This window comes from Tachysurus fulvidraco, chromosome 23 (assembly GCF_022655615.1).
Source record: "Tachysurus fulvidraco isolate hzauxx_2018 chromosome 23, HZAU_PFXX_2.0, whole genome shotgun sequence".
NCBI lineage: Eukaryota > Metazoa > Chordata > Actinopteri > Siluriformes > Bagridae > Tachysurus > Tachysurus fulvidraco.
The window spans coordinates 12,956,799-12,976,221 of record NC_062540.1 but is presented as its reverse complement, the minus strand read 5'-3'; the positions used below and the strand labels follow the sequence as shown (position 1 = coordinate 12,976,221).

General features: G+C 37.8%; 3 protein-coding genes across 6 annotated transcripts in view; 1 reads left to right on the top strand and 2 right to left on the bottom strand.

The window, feature by feature from the left end:
- Window positions 1–331: 331 nt before the first annotated feature.
- Window positions 332–3,278, bottom strand: LOC113658232 (60S ribosomal protein L22-like). The gene is made up of 4 exons (XM_027170516.2): window positions 3,167–3,278; window positions 2,592–2,702; window positions 602–726; window positions 332–517 (listed from the first exon to the last, which is right to left on the bottom strand). The coding sequence occupies exons 1-4, from the start codon at window positions 3,218–3,220 to the stop codon at window positions 373–375; spliced, it is 435 nt and encodes a 144-aa protein (XP_027026317.1). The 5' UTR covers window positions 3,221–3,278; the 3' UTR covers window positions 332–372.
- Window positions 3,279–4,104: 826 nt separating this feature from the next.
- Window positions 4,105–13,309, top strand: rnf207b (ring finger protein 207b). Of its 4 annotated transcripts, none has more exons than XM_027170666.2 (18): window positions 4,105–4,244; window positions 4,603–4,843; window positions 6,085–6,217; window positions 7,039–7,183; window positions 7,286–7,367; window positions 7,452–7,527; window positions 7,617–7,742; window positions 8,590–8,636; window positions 9,353–9,425; window positions 9,516–9,584; window positions 9,851–9,919; window positions 9,994–10,112; window positions 10,481–10,649; window positions 10,746–10,931; window positions 11,017–11,068; window positions 11,147–11,264; window positions 11,355–11,447; window positions 13,033–13,309. In XM_027170666.2, the coding sequence occupies exons 2-18, from the start codon at window positions 4,653–4,655 to the stop codon at window positions 13,181–13,183; spliced, it is 1,899 nt and encodes a 632-aa protein (XP_027026467.1). In that variant the 5' UTR covers window positions 4,105–4,244; window positions 4,603–4,652; the 3' UTR covers window positions 13,184–13,309. The 4 variants fall into 4 exon arrangements, with proteins under 4 accessions (XP_027026467.1, XP_027026465.1, XP_027026466.1 ...); XM_027170664.2 differs by having other exon boundaries at window positions 11,352–11,447; XM_027170665.2 differs by lacking the exon at window positions 4,105–4,244 and having other exon boundaries at window positions 4,477–4,843; window positions 11,352–11,447.
- A 1,693-nt stretch (window positions 13,310–15,002) lies between these two features.
- The window catches only part of icmt (isoprenylcysteine carboxyl methyltransferase), a 4,869-nt gene continuing 448 nt past the window's right edge, over window positions 15,003–19,423 (bottom strand). The window contains exons 2-5 of the mRNA XM_027170667.2: window positions 19,000–19,088; window positions 18,695–18,864; window positions 17,154–17,371; window positions 15,003–15,788 (exon numbers count right to left, since the gene is read on the bottom strand). Of these exons, the coding sequence (XP_027026468.1) occupies window positions 15,606–15,788; window positions 17,154–17,371; window positions 18,695–18,864; window positions 19,000–19,088 (660 nt within the window). The 3' untranslated portion in view covers window positions 15,003–15,605. The remainder of the gene's footprint in view (window positions 15,789–17,153; window positions 17,372–18,694; window positions 18,865–18,999; window positions 19,089–19,423) is intronic.

Genomic DNA, 19,423 nt, shown 5'->3' with positions numbered 1-19,423 from the left:
TGCACCAACAATGATTAAACTATCTTTTTTGGCTTTGGTTATAAGGTGCATCCATCACGAGTCCCTATGAATTAGCTGTTACTTCTGAAGAGTTACTGTCAGAACTGCTGTTGTAGAAAATTCAACACCTTCCAATTATATTTAAGAAATCAACAGTGCTGTAAAATAAAAAGCTGAACTGACCTTAATCTGACAAGATGTGACACTATTGCCTCATGGTGATCATCTCAAGTGTGTTTTTGAACCATTCTGGGCAAACCAGTGTGTGCAGTTTAATTACTGGTGGGCAAGTGAATACAAAAAAAAAACAACCAAATTTAAAAGTTGAAAATGGTTGTTAAATGTTTTTATTTAAACGTACAAAAGAAAAGTTTAATCTTCATCCTCTTCGTCCTCCTCGTCTTGGTTGATCTGGAAGTAGCGAAGTTCATAGCTTTCCTTTGTATTAGCCACAACACGTAGCCAGTCTCTAAGGTTGTTCTTCTTCAAGTACTTCTTTGTAAGATACTTCAGGTACCTGAAGATAGCACAAAATCACGATGCAGCGATGAATGAAATTACAGTGTAATCATATCCAGACGTAAAAACTGACTTGACAAACCTTTTGGAAAAGGGAACCTCAGAAGAAACTGTGATCTTGCTTTTGCTTCTCTCAATAGTTATGACTCCTCCGCCGAGGTTTCCTGCTTTGCCGTTCACTTTGATGCGCTCCTGAAGGAACTGCTCCTGTGAGAGAACACAAAACAAGCTTGAAACTTTAAGCAGAAGAAAATCCAGAAAGGCAGATTGGGTGATCATGGTGAGCCCAAGCCAACGCTTTGTGGTGCTGGACTATTTGACTAATCTATTGAATAGAAACACCTGGATTTCTATTCAAGCTACATAAGATAATATTGTGTCCAACTAAAAAAAAAAGAAAAAAGAAAGCGACGAAATTAAGGTAAAGCATTTAGACTGGTTTCCTGTAGGCACTGTTTAGTCTTACCCACTTTAGAGTAGAGCATTTTGGGAACAGGTTTCTTACAGTATTCGACTGCTCTTTACGTTTAACACTTTTAGTATTTATTACAGAACATCACACTTCACTTTTATCCATGTATTTAGAGAAAGAAGTTAGCACCTGCTATCTCATAAATGTGTGTTGCTGAGGTGGTTTCCATTAGTTTATTTGGAACTGCACACTTTCCTGTGGTAGAAAAGTTACAGTAAATTATAAGAACAAGCTCATTAATACAATCATCTAACTGAAATCAGCCTGTTTTATGGCTCTTGCACCTATTAACGTGCATACGTTCAATTATTGTATGCAAACAGGGCTGAGGATGTTTCTAATGCTAATGGTACTGTACGCGTAATATTATTTAAGATCCATCATACATGTTCAGGAGTCAGGAGTGTCAGCAAGAATCAAAGGAAAGGTGTACAAGTCAGTAAGAGAGTAGCTCTGCTTTATGGGTTAGAGGCTGTAGCAGTGAGTAAAAGATATGAGGCAGAGATGGAGGTAGCAGAGATGAGGATGGACAGGATCAGGAACGAGCACATTAGAGAGACAGCTCAGGTTGGCTGTTTTAGGGACAAGGACAGAGAGGATAGATTAAGACATGTACAGAGGAGGGAGATGGTTATATTGTTAGATGGATGTTGGAGATGGAGCTGCCAGGTAAGAGGTCAAGAGGAAGGCTGAAGAGGAGATATACGGACGTGTTAAATGAGAACAAAGTTAGCTGGTGCGAGAGCAAAGGATGCTGAGGATAGAGTTAGGTGGAAACAGATGATTCGCCGTGGCAACCGCTAAAGGGAAAAGCCAAACATAGAAGTAGTAGTTCTGTGATCAATAGTGAGTGCTATACCTTCAACTCAGCTAAATTAAATTGCTGGCTTTTCCGTGGTTAAATCATACTACAGCCGCCTCTGTCTCGCATAAAAGATGCTACGTAAATACGCTTTTTGTAGACACGTTATACCACAAGAAAACGTGACACACTTCACCATAAGCAAATAAAAGAACAATCTACACTATATGGCCAAAGGTTTGTGGACACCTGTCCATCACACCCATCCATAATGATAATGTCTCTGTGCACAAAGCGAGCTCCATGAAGACATGATTTGCCAAGGCTGGAGTGGAAGATATCACATGAACTCCACTGAACACTGGGGATGAACTAGAACACTGACTGCACCCCAGAGGGAATTAATCTGAATTGTTATGGTTGAATCTAGATGTTCAAAAAGCACATATGGGTGGGACAGTATTATGCTTGCAAAAATTTGGGCTAAAACGTGTATTTTATCTTAGTTACCGTGGAACTCATCATGGTCAGTATTTAGTTGACATGTTCTTATAATAAGCTCATTAGCCAGAGTAAGCTCATTATTATAAAAACATGATAACTAAATACTGATATTTAAGGCAAAAGTCATTCTCAACAGTCTTTCTAAGAAAGAATAATTAGGGAAACCTTTTTGTTTCTTTTTTTGGTACAAGAACGTAAGCAGAATTCTTGTGTGTATTTAAATAGGAGATTAGTAACTAGGATATAATAGTTAAAACCCTGATACACACACAAAAAACAAGAACCCTGGCTTACAAAGTTGGCTGCATCCATGATGCCATCCTCTACAGGGTGAGTACAGTCCAGAGTGAACTTCAGCAATTGCTTCTTTTTCTTGCCACCTTTGCTTGGCACGACTTGCCTCCTCTAAATAAAGAAAAAAAGAAAGGGGGGGGGGAGAGGGAGAGAGAGAGAGAGAGAGAGAGAGAAATATAAAACAAAAGTCCTGCTGTCACTAGATGCAGCTAACACAGGTCTATAAAGTCTCTGCAGAAAATATTCTTCTATGTTTTCCAATTTCAATTATTCTCACAGAGCAAAATCACAATTGATTCTTATTATGACCTCTTAAGAAACAGCTCATTGTTTATTAGCACCATCTGAACAGACTTAGCTCTTAGCTACATAGCTTGTGTTTAGCGGTTAGCTTAGCTTCATTCACTACGAGCTAACAAACTATCAAATAAAAGCAAAGCTGCCTTTAGAAATTGTCTTTTTGGTTTATAATACGATAGAGACATGTCCTACAAAGCAGCCAATGCTAATACGACAACATAAAACGAAGATAAGACGTTAGACATAAGACCAAATCCGACCATATGATCACTCACCAGTGGAGCCATTGCGAGAAAGTTGTACCGAGAGGAAGAACAACAACTGCGCATGCGCGCTGTAGTCTCGACCTAATCGAGACCAGACTTATTCGATACATCGATATATCAGTGTTTGACAGTTTGGGAGCAAAAGTTTGCACCCCATCCATGAAAGTAGTTTTGTGTGTGTGTGTGTGTGTGTGTGTGTGTGTGTGTGTGTGTGTGTGTGTGTGTGTGTGTGTGTGTCATGCAACAATCCAAAGCAGTCCAGGAAGAAATAAAGAAATAATATTTACAGTATATCACAAATGCTGGATGCAAACATCGCCATTATTATAATAAACCTTATAATAAACTGATGTTATTTATTGTTTCTCCTACTAATATAATACACCATTAGATTGTTGAAAATAGCTTCACTTTTTTCTTAATCCATATAATTTTTTTTAATGATAATTTCTCATTTTTATTTTGCTATAAGGGTCCGCAAACTTTTATTCACACACTGAAACACCTGGGCATGTCTAGTTCTTCAGACAACATGCATACTGTTTATCATTCCTAATGAGTCTGTAATTAAAATGAACAGAAATGTTACAACCTGCTTTCCTTTGTGTTTACTTTAGTCTATCAATTATCTTTAGAATTCTTAAAAATGCTTAAATCATATATCTGCAGTACATTTACAATCTGCTAGTGTCATATTTTATATAACTTTTATAGGACATGGTAGCCTAGTGGTTCCCAGGTCCACCAAGCTGCCACTGTTGGGCCCCTGAGCAAGGCCCTTAACCCTCAATTGCTCAGTTGTGTAAATTGAAAGAAATTGTAAGTCACTCTGGATAAGGGTGTCTGCTAAATGTAAGCACTGCATAGTTCATTGCCCCAGATTTAAAGAGCCAATATAATAAAATACTATTTTTGTCAGTCACTGATAAATAAAGGATTTCTAACTAACCACCCCCTCATCCAGTTGCTGTGCTGTGTGGATCCCAGGTTCTCGTGACGTCAAGGCCAGCCCTCTATCTAGGCAGGCTGACAAACACTCTGCATGGCTTTCATTCCAGCCGCAGACAGCAGCTAGGACACCAGCAAGGTGAATGAATGTCTCTGCCTTGGTTTATTTATTATGTGCCAGTTTTCATGTGACATTTTGCCTGCCATGTTCAGTAGGTTTTTAATTGTTTGTTACTACAGTCAGAATAAACGATTCCATTTAGCACACTGATGGGTTCTTTGGTTTGTCCATCTAGGAGAACCCTGTAAATTCTAGCTTATAAACAAGGTTCATCCTTTTAGAGAATTCAAAATGCAGAATCGTTAACATTCAAAGAACCCTTGAGTATTTTCTAAGTGTGTCTTAGTTTATTAAAAGAATTCCTGGGTCAAGAACCAGTGAAATTCTTTTCTAATATGATGAGTCTCGGCATTCTTTTAATATATCAGTTCCTCAGTTCTTTCCTGAAGTTCTCTGAAAAAACGAAGAACCTGCCTGCCTTTACAAATGTCTGGAGGAATCTTCTCTCCTTTGGATAAACTTTTTGACCCAGACAGTGCAAACTGCCATCCGCTGGTGTGTCACTTGTGCCGTGAGCAATATGAGCATCCGTGCCTACTGGACTGTTACCACACTTTCTGTGCCAGCTGCCTGCGCGGTAGAGCCGTGGACAGCCGGCTTACATGCCCCCTCTGTGGGTAAGAACCTGCTAATACAGCTGCAAACAAAAGAGCCCTAACACTCCGATTGGTGGAAAATTTTTGCTATTTATTTGATGGTTTGTTTGTTTGTTCGTTTGTTTGTTTGTTATTACAAATTCTGCACAAATATGACAACATTTCCAGCTAAAAGGTTTATATTCATTTGCTTTTAAAACAATGATACATTGTGTAGTTGCTGATATGGTTTATACTTTTTCTGTGATGTAACATTATACATAATTATAAACTAAAAAAGAACAAGATTTTTGTATGTCAATTATCCTATAATGTAACAGCCCGCTGGTAGTCAGTGTTAAAAATCTTGTGCTGCAATAATAATGATAATCATAATGTAAGGATGTAAGTAGCAGGAATGAGAAATTAGCTCAGTTCAGTTGTAATGTGTAGCTTGTTGCATTTTGAATAGACAGGCATCATGTTCACAGCTCAGAATGACACGCATTCATTCAGTTCACCAATGCCAGGGCATACCAGAGGCAGCAATCAACAGCTGCAATATAAATCCTGCCCTTGTTTTAGCCTGGATATAAATTCACATGGCATACTCCAGTAAGGCCACTGTGGCGCGTCAGGCAAACCCTGGGCATGTACCCTTATCTTGTGCTGTGTATGAATAGAAACAGCTTCACTTTTCCAGTCTTGTCATTTTTCTTTGTGTGGAAGAGCAAGTCATGCGACAGCTAACTTCTAGAATATTTATGGATATCAAATATAAGAAAATACGCCATAAAAGAGGAAACCGTCATGGTTAAATTAACATGTTTATGTAAGTATTGGTTAAAATGAGCTTGCACCTGGATACTAGATAGATTGCAGCAGAAATACGAAGTGCACTGATTTATATTCAGCACTCCAATATTCAATGTTAGTTATGTATATATAAAAAAGTATAAGCATGTTTGTTTATGAATGTTATCACCAACCTTGACTAACAATTGTTCAGAGACCAAGGAGATCCTGGTTTTCACTGCAGCATGTGCTCTTGACTATTTTTTCATAACTATCTTTACAAATACTGTTTTATCCAGATATTCAGAGCAACGCTATTTCTAGCCTCGTTACTATGATGACAAGGGAAAGGGCAAGGGGGGATACTGCAAATAGCAGATTATTAACAACAACAATAATAATAAACAAGAACAAAAAAGTCTCTCATGTTCTAAAGTGGAACAAAAACGGCATGTGAGATGTGCTTTCCTTTCCCTTGTGACTTGCAGGCACCAGTCTATTGTGAAAGGGGTGTGTGCGTTGCCTCAAGAGGACCGACTGCTGAAGTTCTTGGTGGATAATTCTGCAGACAGCGAGGAAGTCGTGCAGTGTGCCAACTGTGACTGGGAGTGCAAGAAACAGGTCTTACACCGTACACAAATTAAGATTCATATTAATACGTTAGCTTTAAACTGATTTAAAATTGCACGAGTAAAAAAAAAAGTAGTTTACTTAATGTAAGATTTTGGGGAGTTAGGGATTAGAAGCCCTCATGTGAAAATACTCAAGTGAAAGAACATTTCGTTAATGCTGATCGGGTAGACTTACAGTACTGTTATTTAATATATGCTGCTATATAATCAGATATACTGACTGTCAGTGCAGATTATTATTACAGATCGTGTGTGTGTGTGTTTAACCTGATCTGTGTTTTATATTCGGTTTCATCTATGTGCTCTTGTAACAAGCTAATGAGTTTGATAATGGATTTATATGGGTGATTAGAACACTGCAAAAAAAAAGTCAAGTCAAAATAGTTTGAATATAGTCTATATGCTATGTTGTTTCTTATTTTAAGCTTACAGTAGGCCAAATGTAAGAACATTAGCCGTATTTCAGGAATATTTTTACTGATTTCAAGCTTGCAGTTTTCTTCCTCTATTGGCAAATAATTTTGCTTCTTTCTAGAAACAAATGCTTAAAATGAACAAAAGTATCTGTTCATATAACAAGACTATTTCGATAAATAGCTAGAAATAAATACAAATGGCTCGCATTAGGTTCAGTAACCTAATTTGACTGTATTCGTGGTATCTCCACTTGCTAAGACTTTTTTGCAGTGCATCAATCAGGAAAACTCGTATTAACCAGCATAGAGTTTTTTCCCTTTTCTACAAAGCAGTCTTACAATCAGCATTGATACATTTCAAACCCATCCTTCTAATTAATGTGTATATTGCCAGGATGTGGATGCAATGTATTATTGCAACACTTGCAACCAGCCCCTTTGTGGAAACTGCAGAGAAGCCACCCACAAGGCCAAGATGTTCTCACGCCATGAAATTGTCTCCCTGGCAAAGCGCACCAAAGAAGCCCACAAAAAGTGTGGTACGCATCGTGTGTTAAAATTTCAAAAACATGCTGGTGAAAATGTTTGTGTTGCAATCACTACCAATTGCATAACTACTGAGACTCTCTGTTTGTATATAGCCCTCCATGAAGAACTATACATCATGTTCTCTACAGAGAAGAAGTCTATGCTTTGCATCAACTGTTTCCGAGACATGCCAGTGTAAGTGCAACTTCCTCTCAGTTACAAAAGTCTGATAAATATTTTATTTGATTTTTTTTTGGTATCTGCTTATTTGATTTTCAGGGAGAGCAGAGCGCACTGCATTGATATTGAGACAGCCTATATGCAAGGCTGTGAAAAACTGGACCAAGCCGTTTTAGTAAGGAGCCTGAAATTTTACTTCATAAGTAGTATTCAGGTATTGGAAGGTGACACCTACTGTAGAAAAACCATCATCTGTTGTTTAAGGCTGTGAAAGAACTCCAGACATCAGCACGAGAAGCCATTGTTCTCCTGAAAGCTATGATTGGAGAAGTCAGGGCGAATGTGGACGAGGAGGAGAGTGCAATTTGTACCCTTTTTAACAGCATGCAGGTAATACATGGTTAAAATTTACATAAATGTTAATTGGTAATAACGTTTCACTCTAATTTGAAAGTGCCTAAATTCTGCTTGATGTATATTAGGGCTAAAGATCATGAGCGCACTCATTAAGTAAAAGACCAAATATGTAACAAAAGCAGAAACAAGACCAAGCATGTGGAATCAACTTAAAAGATGAGAGCAGAACACAATTTAAAGCTCACAATTTTTTTTGGACACAATCACATGAAAACACATTAAACTAAACTAAACAATATTTAAGAATGAACCATAAATAAAATAATCAACATGTGAATATCAGCATTAGCTAATATTTATTCTTACACTAAACAAAACGTCCACAACTAGCCATATTAACTAATGCTGTGGTGAGATTGAATGACAGGTACAGAAGACATTTACAGAATGCATTGCTCATGGAAGGAGTCTTCTATGTTAGAACTAAGTACTAATAGTCAGTAAATCTTCGCCTTCAGACATTTTCATGCTAGCTGCATTTTGTTGGATTGTTTTTATTAACTTTAAGATAGCTTAATGATGTTCATAACTCGATTTACACAACATTAGGGGGGAAAAAACATTTTTTAATCGGTATGTGCTGGCAAGAAACTATTGTACTGTCAACAGTACAATTAATTGTGTTTTATTCTTTATCTCTTTTTTGTGGATGTACTTAGAGTCCTAGTTTAAATAAACATTAAACATTGTTAATGCTAGTGTATTTTTGTACATGTTGAACATTTGATAACACACACTATTTTAGCCATTAAAATCATAGTGTTGCTACAATTTGGTGTTGTAAATTTTATAAATACTAATCTGCTACTCTTTCTTGCAGGAAAAACTAGCAGAGAGAAAGAAGATTCTGCTTAAAGCAGCTCAGAGGTTAGTGTCTTATAACCTCATGTTATATAATATATCTAAATGTAATTGTTCTGTGGGACACATTGTGCCTCTGTCAGCTATATAAAGCACAATAAAATCCACCGAGGGATTTGAGGCAGTAGCAAGATATCATGGATCTTATTACATGATCTAAAAATAGTTCAGTGATATTGCTGTAAATCCACCTCTTCTATTTACAAGAAAATATAGTACTTTGTTTTATGTTTCTACATTTCTGTATCTTCTGCACCTTGAAATTCAGTAGTTTTAAGTTAATTTTAAACTACTAAGTTACTGCAAGTTAATTTTTTTTATTGTACCGCAGCAATCTGTTTCAATTACTTTACAAAAAAGTAATGACACAAAAAATGGTGCTTGTTATGTTACCTCTAGATTCTCCTCTAGTCTGAAACTTTAATGATCGACCCTGGCCAAGGAATGCTTTTCCAAAATGCTAAATAAACCTCACCGTATTAAAAAAAATCTGTTACTTTTTTTTAATCCATTATGTGGTGCATCCACTGTTCATGTCTTTGTAAATGATCTGTTGCTATAGAAACTATAACGTATTAGAACAATTGCATTGATATAAGTATATAAATATAACAGTCAGAAATACTGTTTGATTTATGCTATTAAAGAAAGTTAATCAACACCTAGTAATGAATCAGAATGAAGAATTTCAAGTTATAAATGAATGATGAATCATTTTGCAGCCAGCATGAGGAGAAGGAACGGGCTTTTAAAGAGCAGCTGTCACACCTGGCTGCACTGCTGCCAACTCTCCAGGTCAAGAGCTTTTCCTGCTGTCTCTCTGCCTGCCTGTCTGTCTGTCTGATTAAGTCTATCTGAGACAGTAAAATCCTGTTTCCTCTGCAGGTCCATCTGGTTACATGCTCTGCTTTCCTTAGTTCAGCAAACAAGTTTGAGTTTCTAGACATGGGTTATGTAAGTAGACTTTTTCCTCCTCCTTCCTCAGGAAACTCACATTGTAAAAACTGTGGAAGAGTGAAAAGGGACAGAAAGTATATATTATTTTGTAGGAATTAATGTGATGTGTTACAGGTAAAATGTATCTACAATTATATTGCTACTTAAACATTTAAAAGCAGTTGATTTTATTGTGTACAACTCAATGTGTATGAAAGGTTAAAAAGTTAAGGTTCAGGTTCGAGGCAGCATGCTTATATTTTGATATGTGATTTTTCACTTAGCAACTGATGGAGAGGCTGAAGAAGATTGTGAAGCTGCCACACAGACTCAGACCATCACAGAGCAGTAAGGTAAAAGCAGGCTACACATTTAGCATATAGTTTTTACTGTCATCACCTTTCTCATAGAATGTATTTTTACACAGATCAACACGGAGTATCGTTCGGAATTTGCCCGCTGTCTGGAGCCCCTGTTACTTCTGGGTCAGCGACGCTCAGTGTCCACGGCAGGCAGCGTCTCAGGACTGGGCAACAGTGGTGGACTGTTAGTGTCTCTGTAATCTGTAGAGCAGATGTTATCTTTTTTTCTATTTTTGTAGTCCAGGTCCCCTTTAGCCTTTGAGCTTTTTATTCCTAACTTTTCCCCTTACAGAACACATTAGGTTCATCAGGTCCATTTTGTACAGACCGATCTATTCAGTTCAGACATATGTTGTTCAGACATATGTGCTAACAACTAATAATCAGAACTCAATAAATAAATAGAATTTACAGAAGTGATTTCCACCACTGTAAAAAATAAATAAATAAAAGAAATATCTCAGATATCCTGCTGTGCTTCAGACGTCTTGAGCTTGGTAAAGATACTGAAAAATGCTAAGCCAACGTTTCCAGATTTTTTTCTTCCTGCAGGCTGCCATCTGTGACCTGTCACTCCCAAACAGGCGGACATATGACTCTAGACTCCTCAGTGGTCCGAAAACCCACTTCTCACCGCTACATCAGCACTAAGGTCCTCCTGGCTGAGGGTGGAGAAAGTCCCTTCATGGACCATTGCCGAAATTATGAGAACAGCTACAAGGTGCACATGGGATCCTAATAGGCTAGTGATATGTCTTGTAACCTCATCTTTGTACTGTTGCTCAGGAAGCCTAATTTTCCTTGTCCTTCTGTATAGAACTTGCAGACAGAAATCCAGAAGCTTAAAGACCAGGTGCAGGAGACTCACAGAGACCTGACTAAACATCATTCCCTCATAAAGACAGACACCATGAGCGAAATCCTGGATAGGTCTCTGGAGATGGACAGAGAGATCTCATCAGAATACAAATCTGTCGAGATCATGAGGGCCATGTTTGAAGAGGTAATTGTCAAAAATGCTGAATGTATTTGTTCTTGTGGTGGATTAGCTTCAAGAAAATTCAAAAATTATGCTGTTTCCCTTTTAGATCTGGGAAGAGACGTTCCAAAGGGTGGCAAACGAGCAAGAAATTTATGAAGGTAAATCACTATCTAATAATATATATTCAAATTTCTAGTGTCTACTGGATGGTCTGACTCCTTTATTTTTATTCCAAGCACAACTTCATGACTTAGTTCAGTTAAAGCAAGAAAATTCCTACCTGACGACTATTGCTCGGCAAATAGGTCCATATATACGATCCATAGCGAAGGTGAAGGAACGCCTAGAACCCAGGTGAGTGCTTTTTCTGTCACATCTTTCCATTCAAATCCACTCCCGTCCATGTAATCTGTCATGCAACTTCCCTCGTGTGATTTTAAGCAGGCTCAAGGAGCCAAAGGAGCTTAAAGATGACTGCACTGAGACCATGCTGAAACTTTATGAGGACAGCAGCATGGCAGCTGATACTCAGCACAGGCAAGCTCTCGTCATGTATAAACCATTTTTTTCTGTGAAAATATGATTTCTGTCTATGTATGAAAAAAATGAGAAAAGTTAAAAGTAGTGCTATCTCCCTTGTCAATTAGAACAACAGTAATTGTGACTGTCTGCGAGTCATGTATGCAAAACAGGCATTTACATTTACGACTTTTGGCAGATGCCCTTACACACAAAAGTGCTTTGAAGACTATCAATGAATACATCACCACTGGTTCACTAGGTTACAGACTTAGGATCCCATCAACCTAAAACAAACAGGGAAAATAAGTGCTAGTTCTAGTGTTTCAGGAAGTATTAGATCTTCACCCATCAACTGAGGATGTGACTCAGCCAAACAGCTAGGGGAAAATTATTCCACCACCTCTGTGCCAGAACAGAAAACAGTCTTGTTGTATACCTACCTCTTACCCTGAGAGATGGTGGGACCAGTCGAGCAATGCTAGTAGATTGGAGGCTGCGAGGTACAGTTTGAGGGGTGATAAAAGCTTGGAGGTAAGAGGGAGCTGGTCCATTTTTGGCTTTGTAGGAAAGCATCCTTCTGTTGTTGTAGGGAAAAAATGAGGTCACCTTAGCAGTGTGCAAGGAAAAGGACAGTTGAATGTGCATGGTTACCCCAAGGTTGCGAGCAGAGGCCAAAGGGAAGTTCAGAAAGTTGTGTAGGGCTTGCAAGATCCTGACCTGGGGATGAATAACCTGGGATGAGAAGCAATTCAGTTCGAGTTCAGGATTGAGTTTCAGCAAATGAGCCTTCATCAATGATGATTTGTCTGCCAGACATGCTGAGATAAATAACAGCAGAACCCAAGAGAGTGAGTAAAGAGGGAGAAAGGGGAGAGGACCAAGTACTGAGGCTTGTGGGACATCAGATGTCCATCCCCTCCATGTTACCTGATACGAACGACCTTCCAGGTAGGAAGCAAACCATTTCCATGCTGCTCCTCAAATTCCTAGACTCCTGAGGGTGGACAAGACAGTCTTGTGGTTGACTATCAAATGCTGCTGAAAGGTGGAGGAGGATGAGGACATATAACAGCTTGGCTGATCTAGCAGAATGTAGTTTCTCAGAGACAGCCAAAAGGGCACTCTCTGTGGAATGTGCCACCTTGAAGCCAAATTGGTTGGGAACTTGGGGGTTGTTCTGCAAGAGATAAACAGGCAGTCGATTATAAACAAAGCGTTCAAGAATTTCAGTAAGAAATGCGAGCAGTGATGCCAAAGGTTTGTGGACACCTGACCATCATACACAAGTGCTTTCTGAAAATCCCATTCCAGATTTAATTCCCCTTTGCTGTCATAACCTCCACTTTTTTGGAATGGCATTCAAGTTTGAAGATTTTGGAGCTTGGCTATGCTTCACAGTCCTCTTAGGATCCCCAGACCCCACTTTGAGAACCAAGTATCTGCATGACGAACATGTAAGAAAGAATATTTGATTTCAATGGAATCTAATCATGTAAGAGTACAAGTAGTCATTTTTAGTCATATACTGAAAAACCTCTGCTGCTATTGCATTTTTGTGAAGTAATGAATAGCTGTTGTTTTATGTGATTTATCTCAACAGCAATGAACTAACATGTGCCCATGAAGACTTCTGCAATCTGAATCTATCTGACGACTCCAGTCTCAAAAGCAAGGACCTGTACAGGCTGAACAAGCAGAAATGTACCACAGACACGAGCCACTGCATCCCTGTTAAACCACAACTCAGCTGATTAAGCAGCCTGACAAATCCCTTGACTATTTGTAGTACTTGCAAAAACAAGTCAATAGATAATGCATTGCTGAGGTGCAACTGATCTGCTTTGGGTTGTACTAATTAAAGCAAAATCAAAAACCAAGCCGATATTATTCATACACAGTGTTTATATTAAGTGTTTATTTTAGAGGTTTGTAGTAATGTGTATGCTAAATAATCATACAGTTCACTTTCCTTCCCATTTTTCTTACTGTAATACCTATATACTGCAACTTGCCATCCTGCTATACATGAATGAAACCTTGATGATAGACAACGAATGGAAACTGTTTTAGTGGCTATTCGTCAGTTAGTGCAACAAAACCTGCAGCCATCCTTCCAGTCATCCACCGAAACTAGTTTATATTAAAAATGGATGTAAAGATGGGTAAATGGTTCTGGATATGTCTCAAACAAATGCAATATCGGTTTAGTTTAATTGTAAGAAAAAAACATAGTAGAAAATATTGACATGGTGATATAATAAAAACAGAAAGAGGAATTGACCATAATATATGCAATGCATAGAAGTTGTAGAAAATCACATACTCCTCCATGTGTGCTTGTATTAATAGGGATTTCTTGCTGATAGACTTTGAGTACCCAGGGTGCCAATAAATATGTTACAATCTGTTACAGTTGGCCATTTCAGGCAGAATCCAATTAGCAAGTAGACACTTCTGCCCACTCAACTTATGGTTGAATTTTGCTTGCGGCAGCAAGTTTGCCATTAAGGTGGCACACAATATTTAGGAAAGTGGTTTATTACAGATTGTCAGCATTTTGCAATGAGATCTGCATGTGCCCAATCCTGCCTGAACAGAAAACAACAAATCAAAATAACATTACAAATTTCTCTCGGTCTATCCTCACATCAACATGATACCAAATTCAGACCCATAATCCCTGAATAATAATAATATTAATGTGTGGTCTTGGAGAACATCTTTAATATAATCCATTCACAGCACTGCTCTAAGATTTTAAAAACTGGAGTGCTTTTTTTTTGTATTTTTTTCTAACCAGATTTTACACCTGATGCTTTGTTGGGCAACGCTGCCAGTTGTCCGTTTTAGTTTAGATGCTACAAATGTCTACATGCAGGAAAGTAGAAAAGTTTCCAATAGAAAAAGTTTACTTACTTTCTTCCTATTCTAGGAAAAAGATGTAAAGCAATTAATACGATAGTGTGTATGTAAACCTTTCTGGTATCTACATCTTAACTTAAACAGAAAAGCTGCAGCTTTTTTCCCTTGCAAGCGCTTGCTTGGTGGTTAGCATACAACCCCACATATATGTGCACTCTGGTTCCCATGGCAACAGGCATAAATACTGTTTGACTGACCAGCGCAGGACAGCAAGCAGTTTTCTTTTACTTTATCATTATCATTGCACATATCTGTAGGTTTGTTTATTTTATTTGGTATTTAATTATAACTCACATTATTGACAGACATTATATTTTAACATTTTTCTTTCCTTTCTTTTTGACCAATAAAGTACATCTTCACTCATTTATTTCATTAACTGATCTTAACTATACTTTTATAATGTGTCAATTTTAAACAAATACTAATAGATTTAATTCATTATTTTCAGGCAACTGAATAAAAAAAAAGATTACGAAATTTAGATGGTGAAAGGGGCTCTAGATTCACGTACGGATTGGAAATACGATTTGTACTGGTCAAAAATGACTGTTCTGTTTGTATATTTCTGAGTGAGTCCTTATAGCCATGTACTCTGATCAAAACGCAATGCATTTTGTCTCTAATAAAAATACCATGTAAAATACATACCATGTAAAATACAAATTTATTTACTAGGAGAGTGCTCAAGCTTTATAAAATAAAATCTGGTATGCGTCTGGTATATTTGGTACGAGGCAGGTTGAATGTAATATTGATTTGCAGTAGACTTTTCCTAGTAAGCCTACTGTACAAACTTGCTGCAGTTTCATTAGCTGTAAATTCTAACCTGGTTCTATAACAGTTTAAAAAAAAAACTAATAATGAACTGACAAATTGGACGGATGTGTTAAACAGGTCTACATGATTAACAGAGATGCAAAACAGATGTAAAGTATTATATGATGTATGAGAGAAAAGACGATGAGAATGGTGATAATGTAGAGGAGTGCTGAGAGACTTTATAGCCTTGTGTATGAGAATGTGTATATGGTCTGTTGCGTCGAGGTAGAGGCTCCGCCCTGCTCAGAGTGAACCGTTGTGTCTCATAGCAGATCAACAGGCCAGTCTCTCTGCACCTTGTCTACTCATTTCCCTTGGCGTTAACGTGAGCCAGAAGGTCGCCGGGTGACCGGTTCACTCACAGTGCCAGTCCAGGAAGTGTCCAGGAGTGCGCTAGACGATTCCATGTTTTTCTCTTCGTCCGAGTCTTTATGAGTTTACCCTGATGCCTGAGATGAAGGGCAATCCTGTCGGGACTCTCTTTTTATACTCGATGTAGTCCTCTCCAAAGAAATGGATAAGTGAGATCTCCTCTTCCTCTACACGTTCCTTGAAGAACCGCCAGCTAGCCAGCGTGTAGGCCAGAAGGCATAACGGGTTGCACAGCATTATCTAGAAAAGAGTATGAATGCACTGTAAAAAAATCTATTTATATATATATATAAAAAAAAAATTATAATAAAAAGCCCACACACCCCATCCATTTTAATAGGAACACCCTTTATGTCTTCTTATTTATACAGCAATCTAATCATTCAATTAAAATGTAATAAAATCCTGAAGATACAGGTCAGCAGTAAGGTCAGCTAACGTCAGTAAATTCTGTGCATACTCTATAGCACCTGGCACCAACCACCAGTTAGGTCACTAAGATCATCACCCCCCCCCCCCCCCCCCCATTCTGGTGTCTGATGTGAATATTAAGCGAAGCACTTCACCAGGATCTGCAAAATTTGTAAATAAATGAGCAGTACAGGTGTTCCTATTAAAGAGGAGGGTGAGTACACTGACATGTGGATGGAGAAATCAGTAGCTCTGGACAAAGCAGATTTCTGTGCTATTAGCCTTTAATTAGTAGTTTGCCAAGTCCAACAAACAGCTGTGATTGCACACACTGTCCGAGATGTGATACGGCTGACTGTAGAACATTATTTTCTATGTGGGTAAAGCAGTGCACACGTACAACAGATGACCTTTTATGAATCAGGAACACAAAGAGAGCAAAAAAAAACATGATCAGACAAAACATCACAGCACACAGACAAAACATTTGGCAACAACTGATGTTTTTTGCTTAACGTGAGAAACTTTGTTAGGAAAGGATAATAATCATTAAACTGTTCCTTTTCATTAAACAGCTAATTAACGTGCTATACTAATATAATAAATTAGTTCTAATCATTTTAGCCAAGTTGATTAGTTGAAATTATGGGACTGGCAAACACACTAAAGCTACCACTTGCAAATGGCTACAGAAAATACATTTACAGCTCTGTCCCAAATGACATATTACACACTATGCATTTCAACTATAAACTCTTCCGCTTAGCGTATACATTTTAGAGGGACAGCATCGACTCAAATAGAACAATAAAGTTTTTTATTAACCAGGAGTATTAGCTGTTTCACAGTCGATGACATCATGTGGTGTAAAGTCGCTAGATTCAGAAGAAACAGAAAACAATATGGGCTAATTTAAAAGACATTTCAAAGTTGTGTTGTTGGCTATATTTAAAATAAATCTGGATTTAATGCCTTGTCACCCTGCCCCTCTTCTACTATGTACACAAAGCTTGAAGCATTGAGTGAATTGTTCGAATATTCCACACTTGGTTGGAATTTTTATTGTGTCAGAAAAAAAATTATTTTTATCCTACCCTAACAGTATCATTTTTCAGTAAGAACTACTGACTTCTAGAACACAACAATGGGGATTTGGACCCAGCAGACATTAAGCTTTATTAAGCCGTCTCATACCTGTGTACCGATGCTCCAGTAGAACCAACCCACATATGAGGGGTGTCTGAAGAACGAATAGACGCCGTTAGTGACCAGCACGTGGCTCTGAGCTTTCTCATTCTGCACTATGTGGTTGAAGTTGGATCCTGCTGTCAGCATCGCAGACTTGCGCAGACCTTCTCCACAGAACACTATCATTAATCCCACAAAACAGATCCAGTTCTGCTGCTTCAGCTCTGTCCAGGGATACATTACATATTAATCACAATATGAAAAAATATACAGAAAAGTACATTTTGTAAATACGCTTACACTAGTACTTGAGCTGAAAATATCTCAAACTTTATCATCCATCCTCCAGACTGTTCTCTTGTTGTTTTTCACAAGTTTAAAAAAAAAAAACAGAGGTTACACTAGACAAAGGCTTTTAATCATATCAACTAATAACGACTGTGTGGCTGCAAGCTTCCAATCCAGCTAAGAAGCAGCTATACCCAATTCCACTTGAACTTCATATTCAATGGTTATTTTTAATTTTTTTGGTTGGAAAAAAATGCTGCAGCTACACCAGCTTTTGCGCTGTGATTTGCTTATTAAGACAGCTAAGCAAATCATCCTCAGCTGTGCCAATCTGTACATAAATGAAAGAGCTATAAGATAATTAACACAGTTCATTATTTTTATTATTATAAATTTATGATTTGTGTTTTCTTGACAGAATTTTTTTGGTATTTTGATAAGAAATCAATGATGGTACGTAATTTAACAAAAATGTAACTATAGTACTGACTGAAACAGGTTTCCTCATTAGCACACTTTACCTTAAAGAAAACACAGATTTAATTTTGTGACTCAACAGACGATGTGGGGGGAGGAGACAGTTTGGGGAGGAGACACTGTTTGACAGAAAATGGCTCAAAGTTTACCAACATATTTTCAGTTCAACTGCTTTTCAAAACTGGATTTCAGCTAGTAGAATGCAAGTAGAGTTGACTGCAGGCCTACAGTATATACTTCCACAACCACTCCGATACAACTGAAGTTAAGACTTAAAAAATTAAATGCTTAATGTCACAGATTAATTGTTATACGGTGGCACATTTTTAAAATTCAGTTCCCCTGTAGTGGCCCAAATCGCTTTGCTACGTTCACACATGCAGCAACTCACAGTGACAAACTGACCAGGGATGTTCATTTTCATGCTATCTTGTATCCTCCAGCAACCTGTGACAGCAACCGCTGACAACATGTGGGTTTGCCCAGCGATGCGACAAAGCTGAGAAAGGTATAACTTTGTATGTATGTAAATATTGAGCGACAGACATAGTGGTCAGAAAGCTGATTTGTTGTGAATTGCAATGCAAGTCATGGCACTCACTGATAAACAGTATTACTAAGGCAACCAGAAGTGGGGATTCCTAATGCAGACTCCATAGTACAGTGACTGGTGACTTGTAGTGGAAAATTTGCTGTATGTGTGAATGTAGCTTTACTAAAAGACACCTTACATTGGTGTTTCCTTTCATTTGTCCCCCATCTGACAAAGCAACCTAACAGACCTGGAACAAGCAGCTTTTCCACAATAAACTCCATCCAGGAAGAGAAAGCTGCTACGGTGTATTCAACACTGTGGTTGAGCAGGAAGGAGTCTAGAGACAAACTGCGAGGGTTGATGATGGCTGTCACCAGATATTCAGAGTAGTGGAAGAATGTCAATGAACACATGTACCTGCAGAAATACAACACTACAGTTTAAACACTGCTTAGAGGCAGTCACATCACTCATCATACTTGATTCATTAAAAGAAATATTATAGAATCCTCAAATAATATTAAGAGACAGAAATTTGAAGATGTCATGTACCAGCCAAAGTGTGTCCATGTCGTGTCTGTAAAACTTATAATCAAGCCACATCCGAAGACAAATCCTAGAAAGCAAGCTCGCACAGCGACCTACAGGAGAAAACAAAAGAATATATGTATGTATAAATATTTATGTATGTGCATATAATGTATACATACACATACATACATGCATAATGTGTGTGTAATTATATATATATATACACACACACACACGTATATGTATGTATACATTTATGAATATATGTATATACATATGTATATACATGGATATATCTATATATAAATAAATGTGTATATATATTTATGTATGTATGTATGTATGTGTTTATTTAAAGGTGAATAAACCCTGTGTACAGACAAAGTACATGCTAAGCAACACATCTGTTTATCTCCATTCCTAGCTAGCTACTTAATCCAATTAA